General features: G+C 39.6%; 1 protein-coding gene across 7 annotated transcripts in view; it reads left to right on the forward strand.

Annotated features, from left to right (window-relative positions):
• Nucleotides 1-24,345, forward strand: part of NIN (ninein) — a 107,650-nt gene that overhangs the window by 58,078 nt on the left and 25,227 nt on the right. For all 7 annotated transcript variants that reach the window (XM_070378089.1, XM_070378092.1, XM_070378093.1 and 4 more), the window contains 14 exons: nt 92-259; nt 713-849; nt 1,171-1,311; nt 1,565-1,739; nt 4,942-5,052; nt 5,429-5,518; nt 7,537-7,675; nt 9,673-9,794; nt 10,912-11,417; nt 12,506-14,650; nt 15,924-16,049; nt 16,158-16,227; nt 19,388-19,603; nt 22,747-22,860. In XM_070378089.1, coding sequence (XP_070234190.1) covers nt 92-259; nt 713-849; nt 1,171-1,311; nt 1,565-1,739; nt 4,942-5,052; nt 5,429-5,518; nt 7,537-7,675; nt 9,673-9,794; nt 10,912-11,417; nt 12,506-14,650; nt 15,924-16,049; nt 16,158-16,227; nt 19,388-19,603; nt 22,747-22,860 — 4,260 coding nt within the window. The remainder of the gene's footprint in view (nt 1-91; nt 260-712; nt 850-1,170; nt 1,312-1,564; nt 1,740-4,941; nt 5,053-5,428; nt 5,519-7,536; nt 7,676-9,672; nt 9,795-10,911; nt 11,418-12,505; nt 14,651-15,923; nt 16,050-16,157; nt 16,228-19,387; nt 19,604-22,746; nt 22,861-24,345) is intronic.

Genomic DNA, 24,345 nt, shown 5'->3' on the forward strand with positions numbered 1-24,345 from the left:
CTGCCCCTTGTGGTCAGGACTGACTGCTTTTGGTCTCGACCAATATCATGTTGCAACGCCTGAACTTGCTCAAGTCTCTTTCTTCTTCTAGTCTTTTGATGAGAGTGGACGACGGACCACAGCCCCATCTGCAATGATGAGTACCATTGGTTTTCGGGTCTTCTCCTGCCTGGATGATGGGATGGGCTATGCATCAGTGGAGAGAATACTTGACACCTGGCAGGAGGAAGGCATTGAAAACAGCCAGGAGATCCTGAAGGTGTGGCAACTGAAATGGGAGGCAAATGACAAATTGGGAAGGGTTGAAAAATTCTGTTTGTGATTTGATTTCTCCTTAATGATTCTTCTGTTCCCAAGATCTCAGACATAAGAGATAACTTTTCCTACCCCCTTTAACCAGGAGTGTTGCTGACTTCATGTTTTTAACCCCTAAATTATTCACAAGAAATTTCTTAACCGATCTCTTGTTGGTAAAGATTAGAGTTTTGCCATTGTGTTTATTTACAATGCCAGACAGCATTTTTTAAAAACACGTAAATAATCATGTTTTCCTTAGAGAGACCTTAGTTGAATATTGTTCCAAGGCAGCCATTAAATGTAAATATCCAGTTTGTAGATTATAAATTCAGTTCCCCAGGTCTGTATAACCTTCACATTTTCTGCTTTCTGAGGATAGAACTTGTGATTATCTTGAACTTGTTCTGATTTCTAGGCCTTGGATTTTAGCCTTGATGGAAATGTCAACTTGACAGAGTTGACACTGGCTCTTGAAAACGAACTTTTGGTCACCAAGAACAGCATTCACCAGGCAGCTCTGGCCAGTTTTAAGGCTGAGATTCGGCATTTGCTGTGAGTTGAGCAGAAAGCTTACCTGCTCTGTTCCCTTTCCTACTTGTTGAGCAAGTGCTCAGATGCCTGTGGCATGTATTCTTCCCTTCTGAAGGCAGTGGTGGCTAATCGCCTATCATCTCGCTTCTGTGAAAGTGAGGTGGAGCTTAGAGCTGCAATGTAGGCTTTTGAAAAGGGCTGTGGAATGTCTTTGTGTTTTGGAAGGGTTCTGGTTGTCTTGGTTTTGTTTTTGTATAGGAGTAAGCCAGATGAGAGTTTTTTTGGGTCTACTTGTTGCCTAGTAACAGTCTCCCTTATAACTTTGTTTCTTTCTGATTCTAGGGAGCGAGTGGATCAGATGCTCAGAGAAAAAGAGAAGCTACGGTCTGATCTGGACAAAGCTGAGAAGCTGAAGTCTCTAATGGCCTCAGAGGTGGACGATCACCATGCAGCCATAGAGCGGCGGAACGAGTACAACCTCAGGTGTGATGGGCGGGGCCAGGGCCCTCCTTTCCCACCACCCTGGCCCAGAACAGTGGGGTTTTGCCTGCCTGTCCGCCTGCTTGGCCACACCTGGCTGGGGTGACTTAGGTGTGGCCAAGCCTACAGGAAAGCAGGGCTCACTGGCCACTTTCTCAAGGAGCTTCCATCTCTATGACTCTTTCCATTTTTGGTGGCTCTACAGAGGGACCTCTGAGGGACTTGATGGCAGCCTGTCAGTCTTTCCTTCTCACAGGAAACTGGATGAAGAGTACAAGGAGCGAATAGCAGCCTTAAAGAATGAGTTTCGAAAGGAGAGAGAGCAGATCCTGCAGCAGGTGGGCAAGCAGCGTTTGGAACTTGAGCAAGAAATCGAAAAGGCAAAAACAGAAGAGAACTACGTCCGGGACCGCCTCGCACTCTCTTTAAAGGTAATTATCCTCTTAGTTATGTGGTCTGTGTGCCTTCTGGGAACACCACATGAAAAACCACAGCTCTGTAAGAGGACACGTCTACACAGGGCTCATAAGTCTGGGTCAACACCCAGACATGGTAGAGCCCCAGGTTTCAGGGGTGTCCAGGCTTCTGGTTTGCCAACAGCGTATCTTGTTCTTACCTGCTGAAGTGGCAGTGAGTCCTCAGGGCTGTTTGATACCTGGTTGATGGTGTCCCCTTCCTCATCCTTAGCAGATGGCTTTTTTTTCCTTCCATGCCGAGGCCATCCACTTTGTTTCTCTGCTCGCAAATCTACCTTTTCCCTTGCACATCCTCCTCCTCTTTTTTGTGCCTCAGTAGAGGAAGTGATGCTTCTCTTTATGGAGCTCTGACACTGGGTAATGTAGTAGTGTCAGCTGGAGCTGAAGGTGGGCGGGACCCTCTCAGGTCTTGGGAGGGGTCTGGACTCAAGACTGCCTGGTTCCAATCTGGATACCACCACTTACAGAAGACCTTCATCAGGTTACTCAAGCCTGTTTCCTAATATACAAGAGAGTCACCATCATAATACCTACCTCAGAGCATTGATGTGGAGATTGAGTGAGTTGCTACATATACAGTATCTGAAAGTAATAAGAACCTATGGAATAGTTAGTTTTGTTGAGGTTATGAAAGATTCCTGAAACTCCACAAATCAGAGACTGAGCCAATTCTCCCTCCCTAACCATCAAACTGCTTCCTTTCCTGAATTTTCACCCTAATCTCCATCACCACCCTGTGCTGTAAGTCATAGAAGTCACTGTCCTTGGTCATCCTGGATTCTCACTTTCTGAGTCCTGCTGATGCTCTGAAAGTCTTCTCAGATTTATCCCATTTCTCCATTCCCACAGCCTCTGAACAGGTTCGGAATTCATCACAATTTCTCAACTGACGTATGTGCATTCTTTCTTCCATCTATCCAACCTCCCTCCACCTGGTCACCAGAGTTATCTTACTGCCGCTGCTGCTGCTGAGTCGCTTAAGTCGTGTCTGACTCTGCGACCCCATAGACGGCAGCCCACCAGGCTCCCCTGTTCCTGGGATTCTCCAGGCAAGAACACTGGAGTGGATTGCCATTTCCTTCTCCAATGCATGAAAGGAAAAGTGAAAGTGAAGTTGCTCAGTCATGTCCGACTCTTAGTGACCCCATGGACTGCAGCCCACCAGGCTCCTCCGTCCATGGGATTTTCCAGGCAAGAGTACTGGAGTGGGGTACCATCTTACTGAAGAACACTTAAGAATCATACTATACCCTTTGTAAAAGTGCGGCATGGAAGCCTGAAGGGCCCTGAAAGGGGGTTCATGCTCCTACCTTCCTGATCTCAGGTCTTGCCAGCAACCCCCGAGTCCACACCCAGCCTCTGCTGCGCCTGCTGCCAGTGATTTCAGTTTCTCAGTGGGCTTGTAGGCTCCTTCACTGCTTTCTCCAACACTGCAGGGCAAATTGCTTATTCGTTTTCATTACACTTACTTTTTTTTCTTGCCAAAAGATAGCATATTTTCTGTCACATCTTAGGTAGTTGTATCCATATCTGTCTCCCCTGCCATGGCCCCAGTTGTATGTTCCCTGTGGTCGGCAACAGAAGCTGACTTCTCAGTTTCCAAAGCACGAACACAGGCCCAATTCATAGAGATTGCTCCTGATTGTTTTAACATCTAAATTTAGACATACTTTGAAAGATTAGAATTCTAGAGTTGTCATTTGAGGGGAAGGTAGTTTTCTTTTTTAAACACTTCAAGCACATGCTTTTTTACTCCATGTTAACTGCATAAGGGTGTGAACAAGAATATATGTAAAACATATTGGCTCTACTTAAATGCCCAATGACAGAGGAATGGATAAAGAAGATGTGGTACATATATACAATGGACTATTTCTCAGCCATTCAAAAGAATGAATAGTGCCGTTCGCAGCAACATGGACGGACCTAGACAGTATCAGACTGAGTGAAGTAAATCAGAGAAGGAAAAATATCCTATGACATCCCATATATAGAGAATCTGAAAAGAAATGGTATTAATACAAATGAACTTACAAAACAGAAACAGACTCACAGACTTTGAGAATGACCCTATGGGTGCTGGTGGGAAGGATCGGGGAGAAAGGATAGTTAGGGCGTTTGGGATGGACATGTATACACTGCTGTATTTAAGATAGATAACCAACAAGGACCTACTGTATAGCACATGGAACTCTGCTCAATGTTATGTGGCAGCCTGGATAAGAGGAGAGCTTGGTGGAGAATGGATACACGTATATGTGTGACTGAATCCCTTTGCTGTTTACCTGAAACTACCACAGCATTGTTTGTTAATTGGCTATACCCTAATACAAAATAAGAAGTTTTCTAAAAAGAAATATATCATCTCTATATTTTGGCAAGATACGCTTTGAAAATACACAGAAAAAACCCACATTTTGTGGACTTAGGTTGACATGTTATTATAATAATTTAAACATAAATTATGAAAAAACTGTATGTGTAGCTTTTATATCTTTAAACCAGAATCAAATTGTAAATTAAATATAAACGTGTGTATATCATCATTAAATGAGAATTGTTGGAGCTATTCTGCTTTTTGCAGTTTCTCTGAGTTCTCTTTTGCTGTCAAATAAACATGGCATTCTGCAGCCAGTCTTTCATTTGACATCCTAATGAGAATGCTTTTCATGTCATTAAATTTTCAATTGCAAAGCTGTCAGATAGAAGTACAATGCAAGTCATATATGTAATTTCAAATTTTCAGACAGCCACATTAAAAGGTAAAAAGAAACAGGTGAATTTAATGTTAAATCATTTTAATCTGTAATCTCTAAAACATTATCATTTTGACTTGTAATTAATATAGAAAACCTGTTATTGAGCTTTTTTTTTTCATTTTTGTTCTAAATCCTCAAAATCTGGAGAGTATTTCATACTTACAGCTCCTCTACCTGGGACTGCTAGTGCCTGCTGTTGGATAGCATGGTTCTGTAGGATCAAGAAAAAGAAGAGGCACGCTTTGGGGTTATAAGATAAACATTGGGTTTTTTTAATATTTACTTTTTCTCCTCTAACGTACTGAAACTTTCTCAATCTAGAGCATTGATTTATGCATGATATAAAATGGTACAACAGCTTCCTTTTCAATCCATGTAATTTCCCCAAATTTCTTCAGGAAAACAGTCGTCTAGAAAATGAGCTTCTGGAGAATGCAGAGAAGTTGGCAGAGTATGAGAGTCTGACAAACAAACTTCAGCGAAATTTGGAAAATGTTTTGGCAGAAAAGGTAAATCTGTTTAAATGTGATTTCCTGAAAGGTAACCCCGAAATGTAGTTTACTCAAAAGACCAGAAGCAGTGCCACTAAGAAAATGTCTATTATGGAATTATTTATGTGACTAAAGGAAGTGGTCAACTTTTGCAGGGATTTAATTTATACGAGGAAAACTTTGCATGGCAATGAGAAAGGATCTCGGCTTTAGTTGAACACATCACTCTAGAATGTTCTTTCCATCTTCCAGTGGATGGTGTTTCTGTTCATAAGTCACATTCCTTTCATACTCAAGAGACTGAGTGAACACCAGAAATTGGGGCCTTTGGTATTTTATAGGTCAAAGAAGGACACTTGGGAAAAATGACAACTTTGCACTTTCCATTTTCTAGTTTGGTGACCTTGATCCCAGCAGTGCTGAATTCTTCCTGCAAGAAGAAAGGCTGACGCAGATGAGAAATGAATATGAGCAGCAGTGCCGGGTGAGTGACTGAAGAGAACTTAGTAAGTGGAGGAGTGCCCAATTCAGATCCTGCTTCACCGTTTACCAGCCAAGCGACTGGTAAACGTAACCTGTGGGTATCTCAATTCCTCATCTACAAGGTGACAAAAATAAATGAACCCACAAAATAGAGTTGTTGTGGGGAGTCAGGAAGTACACATGAAGTGCTTAGAACAGAGCCTGAGACACAGAAAACACTTAACCTAAGTGCTTGCTATTAATGTCATTTAGTATCCTGACATATGAGAGAGTTGTGCAAACTGCAGTTGTCTGTTTTATCTGGGTCAGAAATTGCCAGTAATTAGAGGAAAATAAAGGTTTATTCTAAGAGAAGGAAACTGTGATCATGTTGATATGCTTTTTCCAAAACCAGCCTTTCCTGAGTGCAGGCTTACTCTGATATAATTTGCTTTTGTTCTGTGGGGTTTTTTCCTGAATACATTCCTTACTTTATTTACAAGATACAAATAGAGCAGAAAACACTCAAGTCTTTAAGTAGTAAGTCATTACTACTAGAAGACACAAAAACATCCTAATAAATAAGAATCTTTGACTTTTTTAGAAAAGTAACTCTTCTAAGCTCAGGAATCTGGGATTTTTTTTTTTTCTTAAACCACAAACACTTGTGTATTTTAACATGGTGAGCATAACTGAGTTCAGCCTGCTTTAGATGAACATAGTACTTGGGCAAAAATGAAGAAAATAATCACCTCCTTATGAGGCTCTTCATAGTCTGCCTTCTCAGGAAATATACACGCAGACTTTGAGAAAAGAAATGAAATATTTGTCACTCTTACAAATACATTTTGGCTCTTGTCTCTAATCTCCTATACTTTCAGTTATATAGATTTTTTTTCTCCTATGCTTTCAATTATTTCATCAGTAAAATCTGTCAGCTCCACCTCCAAAAATTCCCCAAATTCATCCACTTATTTATTTTTTAATAGCTTTTCATAACCATACAGTTCACCAACTTAAGGTATACAATTCAGTCTCTTTTAGTATATTCACAGAATTGTACAACCATTACCATAATACATTTTAGAACATTTTCATCACCCGCAAAGAAACTCCCAGTCCACCTAGCTGTAATCTCTCCTGTGACCTCCAGCCCTAGGCAACTAATGATCTGTTTGCTGTCTGTTTGGTTTTGCCTATCTTTTACATTTCCTATAAACGGATTTATACAATATATCGACCTTTGTGACTGGCTTCCTCCATTTAGCATGTTGTTTTTGAGCTCCATCCATGTAGTACCGTGTATCAGTACTTTATTTCTATTGCTGCATAATATTCCATAACATAGCCATACCACATTTTATTTATCCATTCCTTAGTTGATGGACATTGAGTTGTCCAAATATTGTGAATAATGGGCTGCTGTGAGTAATTTGTGTGTGAGCTCTTCTGTGGACATAGGCTTTCATTTCTCTTGGGTATGTATTGAGGAGTGGAATTGAATCACATGATCACTGTATGCTTAACCTTTGAAGAACTGCCAAATTTTTTGCAAAATATTTGCACCATTTTAATTCCCACCAGCAAGAGAGTTTCCGTTTCTCTCCATCCTTGCCAACAGTTGTTACTGTATGTCCTTTATTTTAGCCATCCTAGTGGATATGAAGTGGAATCTCATTGTGGCTTTGATTTGCATTTCGCTGATGGCTAATACCATTGAGTATCCTTTCATGTGCTTGTCATATATCTTCTTTGGAGAAATGTCTCTTCAGACCCTTTGCTGAATATTTAAATGTGTTATTTGTCTTTTTATTATTGAGTTGTAATACTTCTTTATATATTCTGTATACAAGTCCCTTATCAGATATATATGGTGCAAAAACTTTTTTTCCATGCTGTGGGTTGTCTGTTTACTTTCTTGTTGGTATCCTTTGAAGCACAAAAGTTTTTAGTTTTGATGATGTACAGTGTATCTGTTTTTTCTTCCGTTGCTTGTTTTTCACATCACATCTAAGATTTATATTGGTTTTTAAATTCCAGCTATTACAAGACCAAGTAGACGAACTCCAGTCTGAACTGCAAGAATATCGTACACAAGGCAAAGTATCCAGGCTTCCCTTGCAGAACTCACTATCAGAAGAACTTGATATTAACAGTGGTTGCATAGAGCCTGACCAGGGTAAGCCATTCAGACACCATCTTTTCAGAGTCTGTGCCTTTGACTTTTGATTTTAAAACCGTGGTTGAATGTAAAATTGCAAAATGTTGGCAACCCTGCCTTCTCCGCCCCCACAGCACTACCCCACCCCCACCACCCCAAAAAAGACTTTAGCAATGCTATTTTCTTGAGCTGTTTCACTTGTGGTATGTTTTTTTCATTTGTCCTGAAGTCTTTGTGAAAATACTTCCATCTGATTTTGATACACATCAACAAAGAAATGGAAAAAATCAAACCACAAGGATATTAAAAAAAAAACAAAAAAAACTGGCTACGAGTCTGCGAATCCAGGCCTTGGGAGTGTTAGAATTCAGTCACTGAGTTATTGCTGAATCCTCCCTTTCTAAAAGAGTGCCTGACTGGTATGACAATGTTTTGCAGAGTGAGCCAGCCAGAAACCCCAGAATTTGGTTTCCTTATGCTGGTTGTGCTAAATGCCTGCAAAACAACAAATAAGATAAATAAATGTTGGTGCCTGTGCCTTGGGGAGGATTTTGAGTAATACAGCTGGAAGGCAGAGCTATTTGGGAACCCTCCTATGTTCATTATCAGCTCTTTTCCTCCCTCCTCATATCCTGCCTCTTTCCTCCAGGGTGTTGAATATGAATTTCACAAAGGATTTATGATAAATTCTTCATTACAAATAGTTTTCCCCACTGCTACTTGGAACAGGAGTACAGGTTCTCACAATGGTTGTTTATTCTTCTCCTTACCTATTTATTCTACAGTAAATAAGGGAGTGAGGATGGAACAGGAAGAGGCTTGAATCTTTTCCTCTAAGTCTGTACTCTGTAACCTTACTGTGGTAAAAGGATGGAGCCCAGCTGATAGGATATATCTCAGAAGCTTTTCTGGGCTTTTCCGTAGATGACCAAGGGCTGGGAGTTCTAATCATGGGTACATGAGGCTGTGCCATCTTGGGATGGTTTATACCCCGGGTATCACTTCTCAGATGGGGAATGCCATGACAGATGTAGAGAAAGCCCAAAGATTGTCAATTCCAGCTGTTAGACTTACACTATTTCTTGCATCTGCCTGTGTCCTTCCACATGAAAACTTTTTTTGAGTCCCCTGCCTTAATATTAGTCCCCTGCCTTAGTATTGGAGAAGGAAATGGCAACCCACTCCAGTGTTCTTGCCTGGAGAATCCCAGGGACGGGGGAACCTGGTGGGCTGCCATCTGTGGGGTCGCACAGAGTCGGACACGACTGAAGCGACTTAGCAGCAGTAGCAGCAGCAGCCTTAGTATTAGATGTAATCATTTCATCTGTGTACTCGCTCAGCCCTCAGCTTATGCTTCACATTTCAATGTCCGTCCCAGTCACCATTGTGGGCAGTTGCACAGGTGGACTCCTATGGAATGAGTTGATAGTTTTCTACCGAATCTGCCTATATCCAGGTTCCTAACCTATGCTCTATTCTTTTTAATAACTTTAGCTGATAATTTAAGATGAGGCCCCACCTGCACTACAGGAAATTAGCATGGTAGTGCTCAATCTTCTGTAATGTTGAGTGGTGGGTTGGATATCTTGATCCATGAAGTTAACACCTCAAAGTGTAGCAAGTATGCTGGCCATTCACCCTCCTGCCACGTTCCTTTCTGCTGATTTGTCACCCAGTATTTGCTGGATGGAAAGAAGGCTGGTTAGTTTGATCTTACTGCCTCACTCTGTAGCATTTTCATTAGCAGGAGGTCACTTTTAAGAAACATTTTCCCCATCTGCTCCCACCTCCTGTCCTATTGATTTCTATTAAGGTTTGATACACTGCCTGTACATAAAAAATCTGTTGTCTTTGTTTTTTCTCATTTTCTCTTATGCTTGAAAACAAGAGACCACTCTTGGATTCTGCTGTTTCCTAGTAGATATCATCTGTTGCAATTTAGGATTCCATAATTAATGCCAGTTGTGTTATTGAAAGAACCTGCAGCCGGGTCAACAGATCCCATGTGTTTTCAGGGCTTGGTTCTGAAGAATGCAATCCACTGAATATGAGCATCGAGGCAGAGCTGGTCATCGAACAGATGAAAGAACAACATCACAGGGAGTTGTGTCACCTAAGACTGGAGCTTGAAGATAAAGTAAGACCTTCTTCTCAATCCTGTTCTCTGATTTCTTTGAGCTCTGACAAGCTTTTGCATGTACGACACTCTCCATTCTTTTTTCTCCCAGAGCAGCACTTTCTGTACATTTCCTCATGCGTCTGGGTGGCTACCAGGAACTCACTTCCTCAGGATGCTTTCACAGGCCAAGGGGCCTTTGAGGGCTCTTCTTCATAGGAGAGAGATTCTTAAAAATGGAATATCTTCAGTCCTAGCCAGCATGGAGCTTAAAGGTCATTACATTATTTCCAACTCATTAAAAAAAAAACTTAAAAAAAAACAAAAAAGTACTTTGATACAGCATTACCTCCTAAATTAGGTATAAGTTCTGAATCTTGGTTTTCAAAACCCTTTACCGTATTGCTTTAGGTTATATTAGCAGTCTTCTCTTTTATCATCCTTTGAGTTACTTCATCTTCCAGCCAGACCAGATGGTTTGCTGCTCTTCATCAAACTGTCCTCTTTTGCTCAAAAACTATCCTCTTTTGCTCATGCTATTCCATGCTATGTTATTATTTCTTTCTACCTCTTGAAAGTCTACTTAACCTTCAGAGCTTACATCAAATGCTACCTCTTATATTCCTGAATTCTCCCAACCAAACATGATTTTTCCCTCCTTGGAGTCCCCAGGTTACATTGTAGGTATTTTTCCTATACACGTTTTTAAATGTTTTATTCTAACTGGTAGTACACTTTCTTTATATTTGTCATAACCATGTCTAGAGAGGGGGCTATGTCTTATCCGACTTGTGTCCCCATGAGGCCTGCAGAGTCGAATACTTGAATATAATTATCTATGTTAAGACTTTCAGTTTGCAGTTGGAAAGGATGCCTGTGAAGAAATACAGTGTCTATGTGAAGGTCTAGTTAGTTTTAACAGAGTTGTTTAGAAACTAATAAAATTCAACCAATTTACAAAGGAAATCAAACCATGCCTGACTTAAACATATCTTATTTAATGTGTTTGAATTGTTACTTTAAAACAAAAATAGGAAAACTGAGAAATGTGTTGTAAGAAAAAAGTCTTTACTGCCCCATCGCCTTTCCATGGCCTTGAGTTGAATAACACTGTGGTGGTTTCACTTTCTGGCTTTAGGTGAACTATTATGAAAAGCAGCTAGATGAAACCAAAGTTGCCTTTGAAAAGGAGCAGGAGAACATGAAGCTCAAGTGTGAGAATGAAGTACACATCTTAGAAGAACAAATAAGTGACCTTAAAAATAAAATTGCAGAACTTCAGGGCCAGACAGAGGTACTCAAGGAGGCACAGCACGTGGCTATCTGCAGACATGAGGAGGAGAAAAAACAGCTGCAAATGAAGTGGGATGAGGAGAAGGCTCACGTGCAGGAGGAGCTGCGGCTGGAGCATGAGATGGCACTCAGGGCTAGGCTGGAGCAGGTGGAGGAAGGCTTTAACAGAGAGAGGGAAAGACTCATCCAAAATGGCGCCTGGACAGAGGAGAAGGTGAGGGGCTTGACTCAGAAACTAGAACAAGTTCACCAGGAGCAGCTGAAAAGCCTGGTGGAGAAACACATTCTTGAGAAAGAGGAATTGCAAAAAGAGCTCTTGGAAAAACACCAAAGGGAACTACATGAGGGAAGGTAAGAAAGTGGGGGAAGGAGAGGAGGGGACACCAGTCCTCAGGGGCACCACAAGTCCCAGTTAATAAAGGAGACTTTGAAAAACCAGGTGTAAGCGCCCACTTACTGACTAGAATTCTTTTTTAGTTTTTCAACTTGTTTTGTCCTTGTTTAGATATAAGCCTACCTTGGGATTGTTGAAACTTTTTTTTTTAAGAGGAAAGTTTTTCATTTTTTTTATCAGACATGTACTTTTTAAGGTTCTGGATGAGGATAAGATTATCACAAATGTGATTTCTTCTTCGTTTAGTCCTGTTGTTTTCTGAGAAAGGCCTTTTATAAGTTATTAGATTCGGGCAAAGTTACATTTTCTCTCGGAGTTATGAAACACTATTTTGTGCTTACTTTCCTCAAGTGAAACCTCAGATGCTTTTGAGGGCTTTGGTGCTTCATACTTTATCTTGGTGGTACTTCATTAAATAGAAAGCAAAACATATATGTATGGTTTATATAACTACATCTAGACAGACAGGGAGTCACTCAGTCTTGTCCAACTCTTTGTGACCCCACAGACTGTAGCCTGTCAGGCTCCTCTATCCATGGAATTCTCCAGGCAAGAATACTGGAGTGGGTTACCATTTCCTTCTCCAGGGATCTTCCTAACCCAGGGATCAAACCTGGATCTCCTACATTGCAGTCAGATTCTTTACCATCTGAGGCACCAGGGTATACATAATTAAAATGAAAGAATTTTATGTATTTCCCATTTAGGGTTTAGGGTAATATGTATTTGAACATTTAATGAGAAAGCATTGTAAGTTTTGGCTAAAACTCCATAAATATCTGGGAATATGCCAGAGAATTTGGTTTCTAAATCTTCTTTTTAAATGCAGAGAGAGGTAAGTGAGTCTTTTAAATTAATTATGGCCGCCATTGTTTGGCACTCAGAAATGAGATCCCTTCTGAGTATAGAAATAAGTGAAGACCATTTTTTAGAAAACATTTACATTGTTTGCTTGGCTGCTTCTTCTATGCATGGGAAAATGTTTTTATGTTTGCTTCTGGAGTTGATGACAGTTTCAGTAATGCTGTATGTTGACCACATTTAGGGAAAAAATGGAAACTGAGTGTAATAGAAGAACCTCTCAGATAGAAGCCCAGTTTCAGGCTGATTGTCAGAAAGTCACTGAGAGATACGAACACGCCCTGCGGAGTCTGGAGGTGCACTACCGCCACCAGCTGAAGGAGCTCCTGGATCAACAATGTGAGGAGAGGTCCCAGTGGGAGTTTGAGAAGGACGAGCTCACCCAGGAATGTGCGGAAGCCCAGGAGCAGCTTAAAGAGACTCTCCAGAGGGAGAAAGCAACCTCTTTGGTCCTCACCCAGGAGAGAGAGATGCTAGAGAAAACATACAAAGAGCATTTGAATAGTATGGTTGTTGAGAGAGAGCAGCTACTACAGGACCTGGAAGATCTGAGAAAAGTGTCTGAAAGTCAGCAAAGTCTCCTGTCCAACCAGATACTTGAGCTGAAGAGCAGTCATGAAAGAGAGCTGAAGGACCGTGAGCAGATCCTGTGCCAGGCAGGCACTTCAGAGCAGCTGGTCAGCCAGAGGCTTGAACAGCTGCAAAGGGAACATGACCAGGAGAGGCAGGAAATGATGTCCAAACTTCTGGTCATGGAGAGTGTCCACAGAGCAACCTGTGAGAAGGCAGATCGAGAGAGGGCTGAGATGAGCACAGAAATCTCCAGGCTCCAGAATAAAATCAAGGAGATGGAGCAGATAGTGTCTCCTCCCTCCAGGCTTCAGAATAGCTGTCAAGTGATAGGAGGGGAGGAGGCAGAAGAAAATGGTGCCATGTCCCTGCTTCAGCAAGGAGAACAGCTGTTGGAAGAGAATGGAGATGTTCTCTTAAGCCTGCAAAGAGCCCATGAACGAGCAGTGAAGGAAAATGTGAAAATGGCAACTGAAATTTCTAGGTTGCAGCAGAGGCTGCAAAAATTAGAACCAGAGTCAGTAATGTCTTCTTGTTTAGATGAACCAGCTACTGGGCTCTTTGGAAATTCAGTGGAACAAACAGAGCCATTTTTACAGCCAAACCGAATCAAACAAGCAGAAGGTGGAACCACAAAGCATATTCTCAGTGACCTACAAGGCGATGAGGTCCGTGACCTCGAAAGTACAGGGACAAGCTCTGGGCAGAGACAGGTCAGAGTGGAGGAGTCTGAAGCATCAATAGAGAGTTTTTCCGAGCTTGAAAATAGTGAGGAGACCAGAACTGAAACCTGGGACCTGAAGAATCAGGTCGGCCAGCTTCGGGAACAGTTAATGATCTTACGTGCAGACTGCGATCGAGCGTCTGAAAAGAAACAGGACCTACTGTTTGATGTTTCTGTGCTAAAAAAGAAACTGAAGATGCTTGAAAGAATTCCTGAGGCTTCCCCCAAGTATAAAGTGTTATACGAAGATGCCAGTAGAGAAAATGAATGTCTTCAGGAAGAGCTGAGGATGATGGAGACGCGCTATGATGAAGCACTAGAAAGTAACAAAGAGCTCACTTCAGAAATGTTCAGATTACAGGATGAGCTAAAGAAGGTTGAAGAAATGACTGACACATTCCTTAGCCTGGAAAAGAGTTACAATGAGATCAAAAGAGAAAATGAGGAACTGCATGTTCTGGTTTTGAGACTTCAAGGCAAGATTGAGAAGCTACGAGAAAGAGCAGCGCTGCAGTGTGACTGCTTCTCCTTATGGGAAGCCCATTTAGATAACCTGGAAGTCGGACCTGATGAAAAGGTCTTTGAACTGAACCAAACACTGGATGAGCGTGTACCAAATGTTATGAGCGTGCACCATATTATAGAAGAACATTTGTATCAAGAAAACCAGTACCTAGAACAGGAGAATACACAGCTCTTGGAGAAAGTAAAAGCACATGAAATTGCCTGGCTACACGGAACACTCCAGACACATCGAGACAAGCCTGGAGCACAGAATCGAGTTATACTGGAGGAAAACACTACTCTCCTCGGCCTTCAAGACAAGCATTTTCAGCACCAGGCCACCATCGCAGAGTTAGAACGGGAGAAAAAAAAGCTGCAGGAGCTGACTAGAAAGTTGAGGGAAAGAGTCACTGCTTTAGTCAAGCAAAAGGATGTACCTTCTCAAGGAGAAAAGGAGGAAGAGCTGAAGGCAATGATGCATGACCTGCAAATCACATGCAGTGAGATGCAGCAGAAAGTTGAGCTTCTGAGGTAACGTATGCACCTTCTGCACTTCACGGAGTCTCACAGAGCACCTCACCAAATCTAACTCCTGCTGCTTGCGTGCCTAGAGAAACTAACCTGTTAGTCTTCACAAAGAGAGCAGTACTTTAGACTCCTTCTGCTTCTGTGTTGTATTAACAAGTAGAATAACCCAGCCTAGGAGGCATTCCTTCCTCTATAAGAAATCAGTGTTGTTCATTTGGGGGTGAAGGTTCATAATGGAGAGTGTTTGCTGTTTAACCATGTGCATCATTATTGTTTGTCGTCTTTAACTCTTTTCTAGCACTTCATTTGGATGGACAGACTTTTTTCCTTTGGCTAAATGTTATTGTCCTCATTTTGATGAAACAAGTTATGTGAGAATGAATGCCTTTTGTGTATTATTAACTCACTTGGTAGATAAGAACTTTCTTCTTATACTAATATGGGGAAAAAATGTTGTTTCATGGCCTATAGTTTTTCCCTTACGTCACTTACAGTGCATGCTGATATTCTATAGATATTGGAAATTCATCTTAGAACATACAGTTTTTTGAGGAGCTATCAGATTTTAATGTGCTGAAAGAACAAAGACAAATATGATACTAATTTGAACCACTGCTCACTTGACTTTATAAAATATAGCAATAGTCTTCTAACAAATTTGGTTCAAAAAAATTGTAGAATTTACATCATGTCTGAAATATCTTAATGATATGGGGGAAAAAAAACAAAATAATTCTAGGTGTAGTCTTTCCTCTTTTTATTTTAGACCGTTCTTAGTTCCAAAAATCATAATGAGATGAAAGAAATTAGAAGGTAACCGTTAGTGTACATGTTTTGGTATGTCCCTTTCATTTATGTAGTGAATTTTCTTTCTCTAGGTACCTTGGGGTTTAAAACTAAAGCTCATACAGCTTAGTGATATGGCTTTTGTCTTTGAGGAGCAGGGAGGACTTGAGACTGAAATACAAAGAGTTATTTGCTCAAAGCAGTATGAGAAAGTCAGCAAGTAGGATGGGTACTGAGTCTCTTTTCTGTCTCAATGCTTAAGTGTTTTGGTCACACTTCCCTAATGTTTTTTAGTAAAATTCTTACTCCCCAAAAGGAATGAGTCACTGTCATAGCTTGATTTCCAAGTACCAAGAGACATACTAATTTAGGCTTTTCTTTTTAACTGGTATGGAATATGGATTTAATTGGAAGTTACTAGAAAGTGTTTTCCAAAGATGCCAGATGATGGCCTTTTTATAACTATTTTTTTTAAATCTCTGTACTGCAGATATGAATCTGAGAAGCTTCAAGAGGAAAATTCTATTTTGAGAAATGAAATTACTACTTTAAATGAAGAAGACAGCATTTCTAACCTGAAATTAGGGAAATTAAGTGGATCTCAGGAAGAAATGTGGTAAGATATATACTTAAATATTCTAAAGGCATTTTTGCAAGGACTGAAACTGTGGTACTTCAGTGTTTAACGCCTAACTCTTAAGTTATATTTTCATTGTCCCTTTAGGCAAAAAATAGAAACTGTAAAACAGGAAAAAGCTGCAGTTCAGAAGATGGTTGAAAATTTAAAGAAACAGGTAAGAGGTATTTCTCAATGTTTCCTGATTCTAAAATTTTCTTTTTTTAAATTTGAAATTTATAGCACATGCCACTGGAAACGTAGCCAATAACGGTAAGGTTGTAACTCTGAGTTTCAAAATGGAAACTTACCTCATGCTAATTCTAAATTCAGTTTCTATTTTTTGAAAATATATTTATTATTTTCAAAATGTGTATACATTATTTCTAGACTCTGGGTATTTAATACAAGCCATATAATCAGTGGAAATGGGGAGATGATAACCTCTAAACCAAACCTATGAAAAACTAGCTCTATCCCTTATGTGTTTGTTTTTTTAATTGGTGGAAAATTGCTTTACAATTTTGTCTTGGTTTTTGCCATACAGCAACATGAACCAGTCATAATTTTATATATACATATATATCCCTTCCTTCTTGAGCCTCTCTTCCCTCCCACTATCCCACATCTCCAGGTCATCACACAGTACCAGGCTGGGTCCCTGTTATTTAGCAACTTACCACTAACTATCTGTTTTACACATAATAGTGTATATGTGTCAATGCTATTTTCTGAGTTCATCACACCCTCACCTTCTCCTGCTGTGTCTACAAGTCCATTCTCTACTAGGTTCATTGGTACCATTTTTCTAGATTCCATATATAAGTGTTAATGCACGATATTTGTTTTTCTCTTTCTGACTTCACTCTGTATAAGAGGCTCTAGGTTCATCCACCTCACTACAACTGACTCAGATTTGCTCCTTTTTATGTCAGAGTTATATTCCATTGCGTAAATGTACCACAACTTCTTTATCTGTTCATCTGTCAATGGACATCCAGGTTGCTTCCATGTCCTGGCTATTGTAAAGTGCTGCAGTGAACATTGGTATACATGTGTCTTTGAGAATGGTGGTTTTCTCAGGGTATATGCCCAATAGTGGGATTGCTAGGTCATATGGTAGATTTAGTCATTTAAGGAATCTCCATATTGTGTTCCATAATGGCTGTATCAGTTTATATTCCCACCAACAGTGCATAAGGGTTCCCCTTTCTCTACTTCCTCTCCAGAATTTATTGTTTGTAAATTTTTTGATGATGACCATTCTGAATGGAGTGAGGTGATAACTCATTGTAGTTTTGATTTGCATTTGTAATAATGAGTGATGTTGAGCATCTTTTCACGTGTTTATTAGCCATCTGTATGTCTTCTTTGGAGAAATGTCTGTTCAGGGCTTCTGCCCATTTTTTGATTGGGCTTTTTGTTTTTCTGATATTAAGCTATATGAGTTGCTTATATATTTTGGAGATTAACCCTTTGTCAGTTGCTTCATTTGCAATTATTTTCTCCCATTCTGAGGGTTGTCTTTTCATCTTGTTTATAGTTTCCTTTGTTGTGCAAAGGCTTTTAAGTTTTATTAGGTCCCATTTATTTACTTTTGTTTTTATTTCCATTAATCTAGGAGGTGGGTCAGAGAGAATTTTGCTGTGATTTACATCAAAGAGTGTACCGCCTGTGTTTTCCTCTCAGAGTATTATAGTTTCTGGCCTTACATTTAAGTCTTTAATCCATTTTGAGTGTATTTTTGTATATTGTGTTAGGAAGTGTTCTAATTTCATTCTTTCACATGTAGCTGTCCAATTTTCCCAGCACCACTTCTTGAAGGGGCTGTCTTCTCTCCTTTGTATATTCTTGACTCCTTTTTCAAACATAAGATGCCCATAAGTGCTTGGGTTTATTTCTGGGTTCTCTATCTTGCTCCATTGGTCTATATATCTGTTTTTGTGCCAGTACCATACTGTCTCAAGGACTGCAGCTCCTCGTGTAGTTTTCATTTAGGTTAGCCCCTTCCTCTTTCTTCAGCATGATTAAAAGCAGTAGGTTAAGAATAGAATTTTACAGATATAGAGTACTAGTTAGTCCATGTATATTTTCACAGAATTATGATTTATTTAGATAGTATGTGCCATTCAATGCCCAATTTGTATAATCTCAACAATGTGCAATTGTGTGAAGAAAGGCCATTTGAGAATCAGTCTGAAGCAGTCAAAAGACAAGGACATTCTGGGAAAAGAGTATTTTCAGCATTTGAAATAGACAAGATGTTAACATCCAAAATATATTTTGTACTCTTACAAATTGCAAAACCCAGTTGAAAATGGATAACTGATATGAATGGTCAAGACAGAAAAAAGAGCACATATAAAAAGAAAGTTAGCCTCATTATTCATTAGGGAAGGGAAAATTAAATGTTTCCTGTTTTTGCATATCAGATCAGTAAAAATTAAAGATTGATCTTGTCTAGTATTAAAAGGGAGTGAGAAAATGAATCTACTTATACATTGTTGATAGAACTATAAGTTGGTAGTCCTATGAAGAATGCATTTTGGGGATGTCAATCAAAACAGTAATATATAAACATACCTTCTAACCCAGCAGCCCCACTTCCAAAAATGAGATGCTAAATACAAAATGCCACCATGTATAAATGAATTTTCCAAAAGATTGTTTTTTTATCAATATGAGAATGGATAAATGCAGTATGGAATGTCTTGCTACATGGAATACCTCACAGCCACATAAAAATATAGCATGTGCCAGTTTCTGAATGCACTGATTTGGAAAGATAGGAGTCTATAAGATATTATAAGTGGAGAAAGCAGAGTATCCAAACATCTGAAATTATGCAAATTTTCGATCTAAAGAAGAAAAACAGTGTGTGTATATGTGTCTGTGAACGTGAAAGTCGCTCAGTCATGTCCGACTCTTTGGGATCCCGTGGAATTCTCCAGGCCAGAATACTGAAGTGGGTAGCCTTTCCCCTCTCCAGGGGATCTTCCCAACCCAGGAATTGAACCCAGGTCTCCTGCATTACAGGCAGATTCTTTACCAACTCAGCTATCAGTGAGGCCCTCATATGGGTTTGTATATGCATTGAAAACAATCTGGAGGGGGATGCATCCCTGTGGACAATGGCTACCCCTGTGGAGTGGGATTGGACAAGAGTGTCTAATTGACTTTGTCATAATGAGTATGTATTGTGTCTGCTATTAAACGTGTATGTGTGTGTATATATATAAACTATGTACATAGACAGGGTAAAAGAATTAATCTCTAAATAAGCTTTTTTAGCAGAAGTAGGATAACAAATTTTAAACACTTATTTCAATTTTAATTAGATTTCAGAATTAAAAACCAAAAACCAGCAGTTGGATTTGGAAAATATGAAGCTTAGCCAAAAGAACTCTCAGAATCAGAAAGAGCTGCAAGAACTTAATCAACGTCTGGCAGAAATGCTAAGCCAGAAGGACAAAGAGCCAGGGCACAGTGCATGTGAGGAATGGGAACAAGAAAAGTCTAATCTCAAAGAAGAACTGGAACACTGTAAATTGCAGGTATGGTCTACAGCTACTCTATAGCCTTTCTGGACGAAATCCCAATTAAAAAAATAAATGCTTATATTTAATTTCTTATACATTTACGTCCTAATAATTAAAACAGTGTAGTGTTGGCACATGAGTAGAGAGATGAATAGAAAGTCTAGAACTAGACCCAGATACAAATGAAAACTTAGTATATAGCAAAGATGGGTTCTCAAATCACTGGGGTACAGGTGGACTTTTTAGTAAGTGGTGCCTGGACAACTCAGTAGACATTCAGAATTAAAGTCAAAAGACAGCTCATAAACTGGGGGAAAAAATATTTGCATCATATGCCACAACTGCTGCTGCTACTGCTAAGTCGCTTCAGTCGTGTCCAACTCTGTGTGACCCCATAGACGGCAGCCCACCAGGCTCCCCCGTCCCTGGGATTCTCCAGGCAAGAACACTGGAGTGGGTTGCCATTTCCTTCTCCAGTGCATGAAAGTGAAAAGTGAAAGTGAAGTCGCTCATAAACTGGGGAAAAAAATATTTGCATCATATGCCACAACTGCTGCTGCTACTGCTAAGTCGCTTCAGTCGTGTCCGACTCTTCGAGACCCCATGGACTGCAGCCTACCAGGCTCCTCCGTCCATGGGATTTTCCAGGCAAGAGTACTGGAGTGGGGTGCCATCATCTTCTCCGCATATGCCACAAACAGTGGGGCTAATATTCCTACTATGTAAAGAACTCTTAAAAATCAAAGGACTTAGGATCAAAATCTGATAGCAAAATGGGGGGAAATGCATGAACAAAATAGTCACACACAAAGAAAAAGAGATAAAAATGGCTGTCAAACCTATGAAAAAATATTCAAAGTTACTCAGAATTAGAGAAATGCAAATAAAGCAACACTGATATCTCATTTCTCACCTATGAGATTGGCAACAATTTAAAAATATAACAACACATTCTGTTGGCACAAATTTGGAAAATCAGGCACTTTCATACATTGCTGGTGGGATATAAACTGGTACCATATTTCTGGAAGGAAATTTGGCAATATCTAAGGAATGATGCTAAAGCTGAAACTCCAGTACTTTGGCCACCTCATGCGAAGAGTTCTCATTGGAAAAGACTCTGATGCTGGGAGGGACTGGGGGCAGGAGGAGAAGTGGATGACAGAGGATGAGATGGCTGGATGGCATCACTGACTCAATGGATGTGAGTTTGAGTGAACTCCGGGAGATGGTGATGGACAGGGAGGCCTGGCGTGCTGTGATTCATGGGGTCGCAAAGAGTCAGACACGACTGAGTGACTGAACTGAACTGAACAAAATTATATATGTACTTAATTGTATGCTAGCAATCTTATTTCTAGGAATTTACCCTAAAGATATTCCTCCAAAAATATGAAATTCACATGCACAGGGTTGGTTATTCATTGCAGCATTGTTTGTAACTGCAAAGTATTGGAAACAACCTAGATGCCCACACATAGGAGAGTTGTTGGATAAATGCAATGGAGTCACACCATGGAGGAGTATTATACAGGTTTAAAAAAAGAAAAAGAATGAATGAGAAAGATCTCTTGGTATGAAATTATTTCCAGGACACACTAGAAATAGGTGAAAAAGGAAAAGCTGAAAAGCATATCTAAGAGTCTCTCTAGTATGTCTCCAACCATGTAAGAAAGAAGGGGATATTAGACAACACACATGTATTTGTGTAAAAGAAATACAGAATTTTTGGAAAAGAAATACAGAAATGATAAACCAGGTAACTAAAGAGATGCTTCCATATAGGGGGCAAATGGGAAAGGAATGCAAGAGAGGTATGGGAATGTGATAGCAGGGATGAGGAAGGGAGTGACACTTCTGAGAACTTTTTCATATAGTCCGATGCTTAGAACCATAGTCATGTTTCACACTGTCTTCACATAGCCCCTCAAATAAACAAGCAAAACCAATCCAGAAAATAAAGATCAGGGGAGGGGGGAACTAAATGGAACACAAACACTAACAAGTGAACCTAACAGTGTTATGAGTGGATAACAACCATGATGTGGAAGAAAATAAGCAATTTAGAAATTAGTATCTTGACTGTACATGGTAAGGTTAAGACAAAAGGAAGTGTACATAAATGCTACAATAGTCACTAAATGTATTTCTCATGAGGGTGTATGTTAGTGATTCTGGAACTACTCTGTGTATACCAGAATTGAACAAATAAGTAAATATATTGTAGATAGTAAGAACTGAGTTTCTCATTTTGGGGCAAGGAGGTTGGAAGTGGGGAAACTAGGAAGGCTAAAATGAACCTTCTGATGTTGGATTGGAATTTGAGTTAATAGAATAAACTCATTATTTGTTTAGTGTATAGGCAGATACAGAAATGTAGATGTGTATATATGAATGGAGCACCCAAATATTGGTTTCTGAACCCTGTTCTCCTATATGAGAAACCCGGGCTTCTTGGAGAGATGATTGATCCCAAGGCTGGTGAAGGGTCAATTCAAAATGAGCCTGGAACATCTCATGGTGCCAGAAAGAAAAAGGTACCCCCGAAAAAAATGGGGCATGTCAAAAGGACAGGACGCAACCTGAAGAAGCTCCTAATGGCCAAAGCTGAAATAATTTGATCAACAAAATAAAGCATAGCACAAAATAAGCATAATTATAAAATACAGAATGAAATGAGTATCTGTAGGTCTGTACTGTTAGAATAGGTAAATAAAGGGGAGAGAAATAACAGCTCTTCCTTACAATAGAATTCCAATTAATAAATGTAGAAGGAAGGAAGGAAATAACAAGTCTTCATTAAGCAAATACCAAAGTAGTAATTGTCAATAAAATCCACTGATAGACACTAAAATTAATAAGCAAATGCTTAAGAAAAAACAGTTTGCATGGTCTCAAAGCATCTGCTCCCCAGAGAAAGATAGTAACTTTACAGTGGAGAATCTTCAAAAATAAACTTAAGAAATCATGTTTATACCATTTTAGTGGAAAGTTTGTTAAAAGATAGTTTTGGTTAGTTCCATTGAGTACAAACGATCTTAAAACAGTGTGTCATTGAGTATGTACTATTTTTCCCTTAATGCTGCCTTTTGTGACCTTATTAAGTTTCCCTAGGCTGAATGAGTGTGTTATTTGACTTTTCAATTTTTTTTTCTTAGTCTTCCACTTTAGTGTCTTCTTTGGAGGCAGAACTTTCTGAAGTTAAAATACAGACTCACATCGTGGAACAGGAAAACCTCCTTCTCAAAGATGAATTGGAGAAAGTAAAACAAGTAAGACTGTGTGCAGCTTAGGTGGGGGCAAGGAGATACGTGTGGGAGTCATAGAATAACATGCACCAGATTGTCTTTTTAATTTTAGCCGTTGAGAGTCCCTTTTACTGAATCCTGTTAACTAGCTTATTGCTTAGTGAAGTTCAGGACTTGCAATACAAGTCTAATTTATAAGAGCTCCTATCACTAATTCTCCAAATGTTGTTCTAGTTATATAACTTACGTGTGTTGTAGGCTGACATTCTATTAATTTACTATAAATGAATCCCAGCCATTTCAGTTTAAGAAATGTGTTGCTCTACCTTCGCCCAGCCAGGTGTTAAGGTAATATAAATTTGCCTAAAAAATTGGTGACTTTCTTGCTAATAACTTTAATAACTATTCACCCTGATTTGTGAGACCCAGGTTCTCCCTTTTTCTCATAGTGAGTTTGAGGCATCTATCTTGGGCAGAAGAATAGATTCTAGAGCATTATGAGGGATGTGGTCTCACCTATGAATTTGGCTTTAAAAAGCATATTTCAAAGTTTCAAGCAAAGACCTAATTTTAAGTCCAGCTTAAAATTTATATGCTGAACATTGTCCAATTTTATTCTTTATTCTGAATTTTTCAGTGAGTACATGAATTTATCAGTTTATGCAATCTTGATATATAATAGGAGAATTTAGTTTTTCCATTTTATTTGTTTCACCAAAGGAGTACTTTAATACCATGATATCTTTAGATTATAAAATTCTCCTGTGTCTATCCAACCTATGAGCATAAATGTGTCCTTCTCTGATGCTGAAATAGAGTCTGTACCACTGGGTGTGTTATATTTGCATTGATCCCTAATTGACAGCCATAAGTCTTGATTTCCTAATAAGATTTTAGACTCAGGGAATTTGTATCTCTTCCAGTGCCTAGTAGAGTACGGGTATTTATTAGGTGCTTTATAAGAACCTTTTCCAGTCAGATGCTGCTATGCAAGGTATAGCTGTCCTGCCATAGCAGAAGCTGTCCGCCCATATAAACATTCCAGAAGTTAAAAGGCCCTTCTGTGTTATATAAGTATTCCAGGACTGTTATTACCAAATTTATCCTAATTAACTTGGGCATGCTTTTCTCCTTTTTCTTTTTCTGTTGTTCAACCTTTCGGACGATAATGATGGGTCCCGTGTCCAAGCATGGGAAATGTATGTGCTGTGATTTTGCCAAGTTATGGATCAAAAGAAAAGGAGCAGAGTTGAGAGTAAAGCAACATGATCAGGACATCATTTTGGCACATTTTTCTTGCATGTGAGCCCTTTTGCTCTTGGTAGGAAGTTGTTCATGGTCCCTGGACTCTTGGATCACAGAAGTAGGATGGTGTCAGCCCATTGTTGCTGCCATACAGCTTGGACCTAGAAAGCACATGCTGCTCTGTATGACATAATCATTTCTTGTTCACAAAATAGTTTTGTTGTTATTATCTGTTGCACTGAAAAGAAACATGAGTAGCACATG

Source organism: Bos mutus, chromosome 10 (genome assembly GCF_027580195.1).
Source record: "Bos mutus isolate GX-2022 chromosome 10, NWIPB_WYAK_1.1, whole genome shotgun sequence".
NCBI classification, from domain to species: Eukaryota; Metazoa; Chordata; class Mammalia; order Artiodactyla; family Bovidae; genus Bos; species Bos mutus.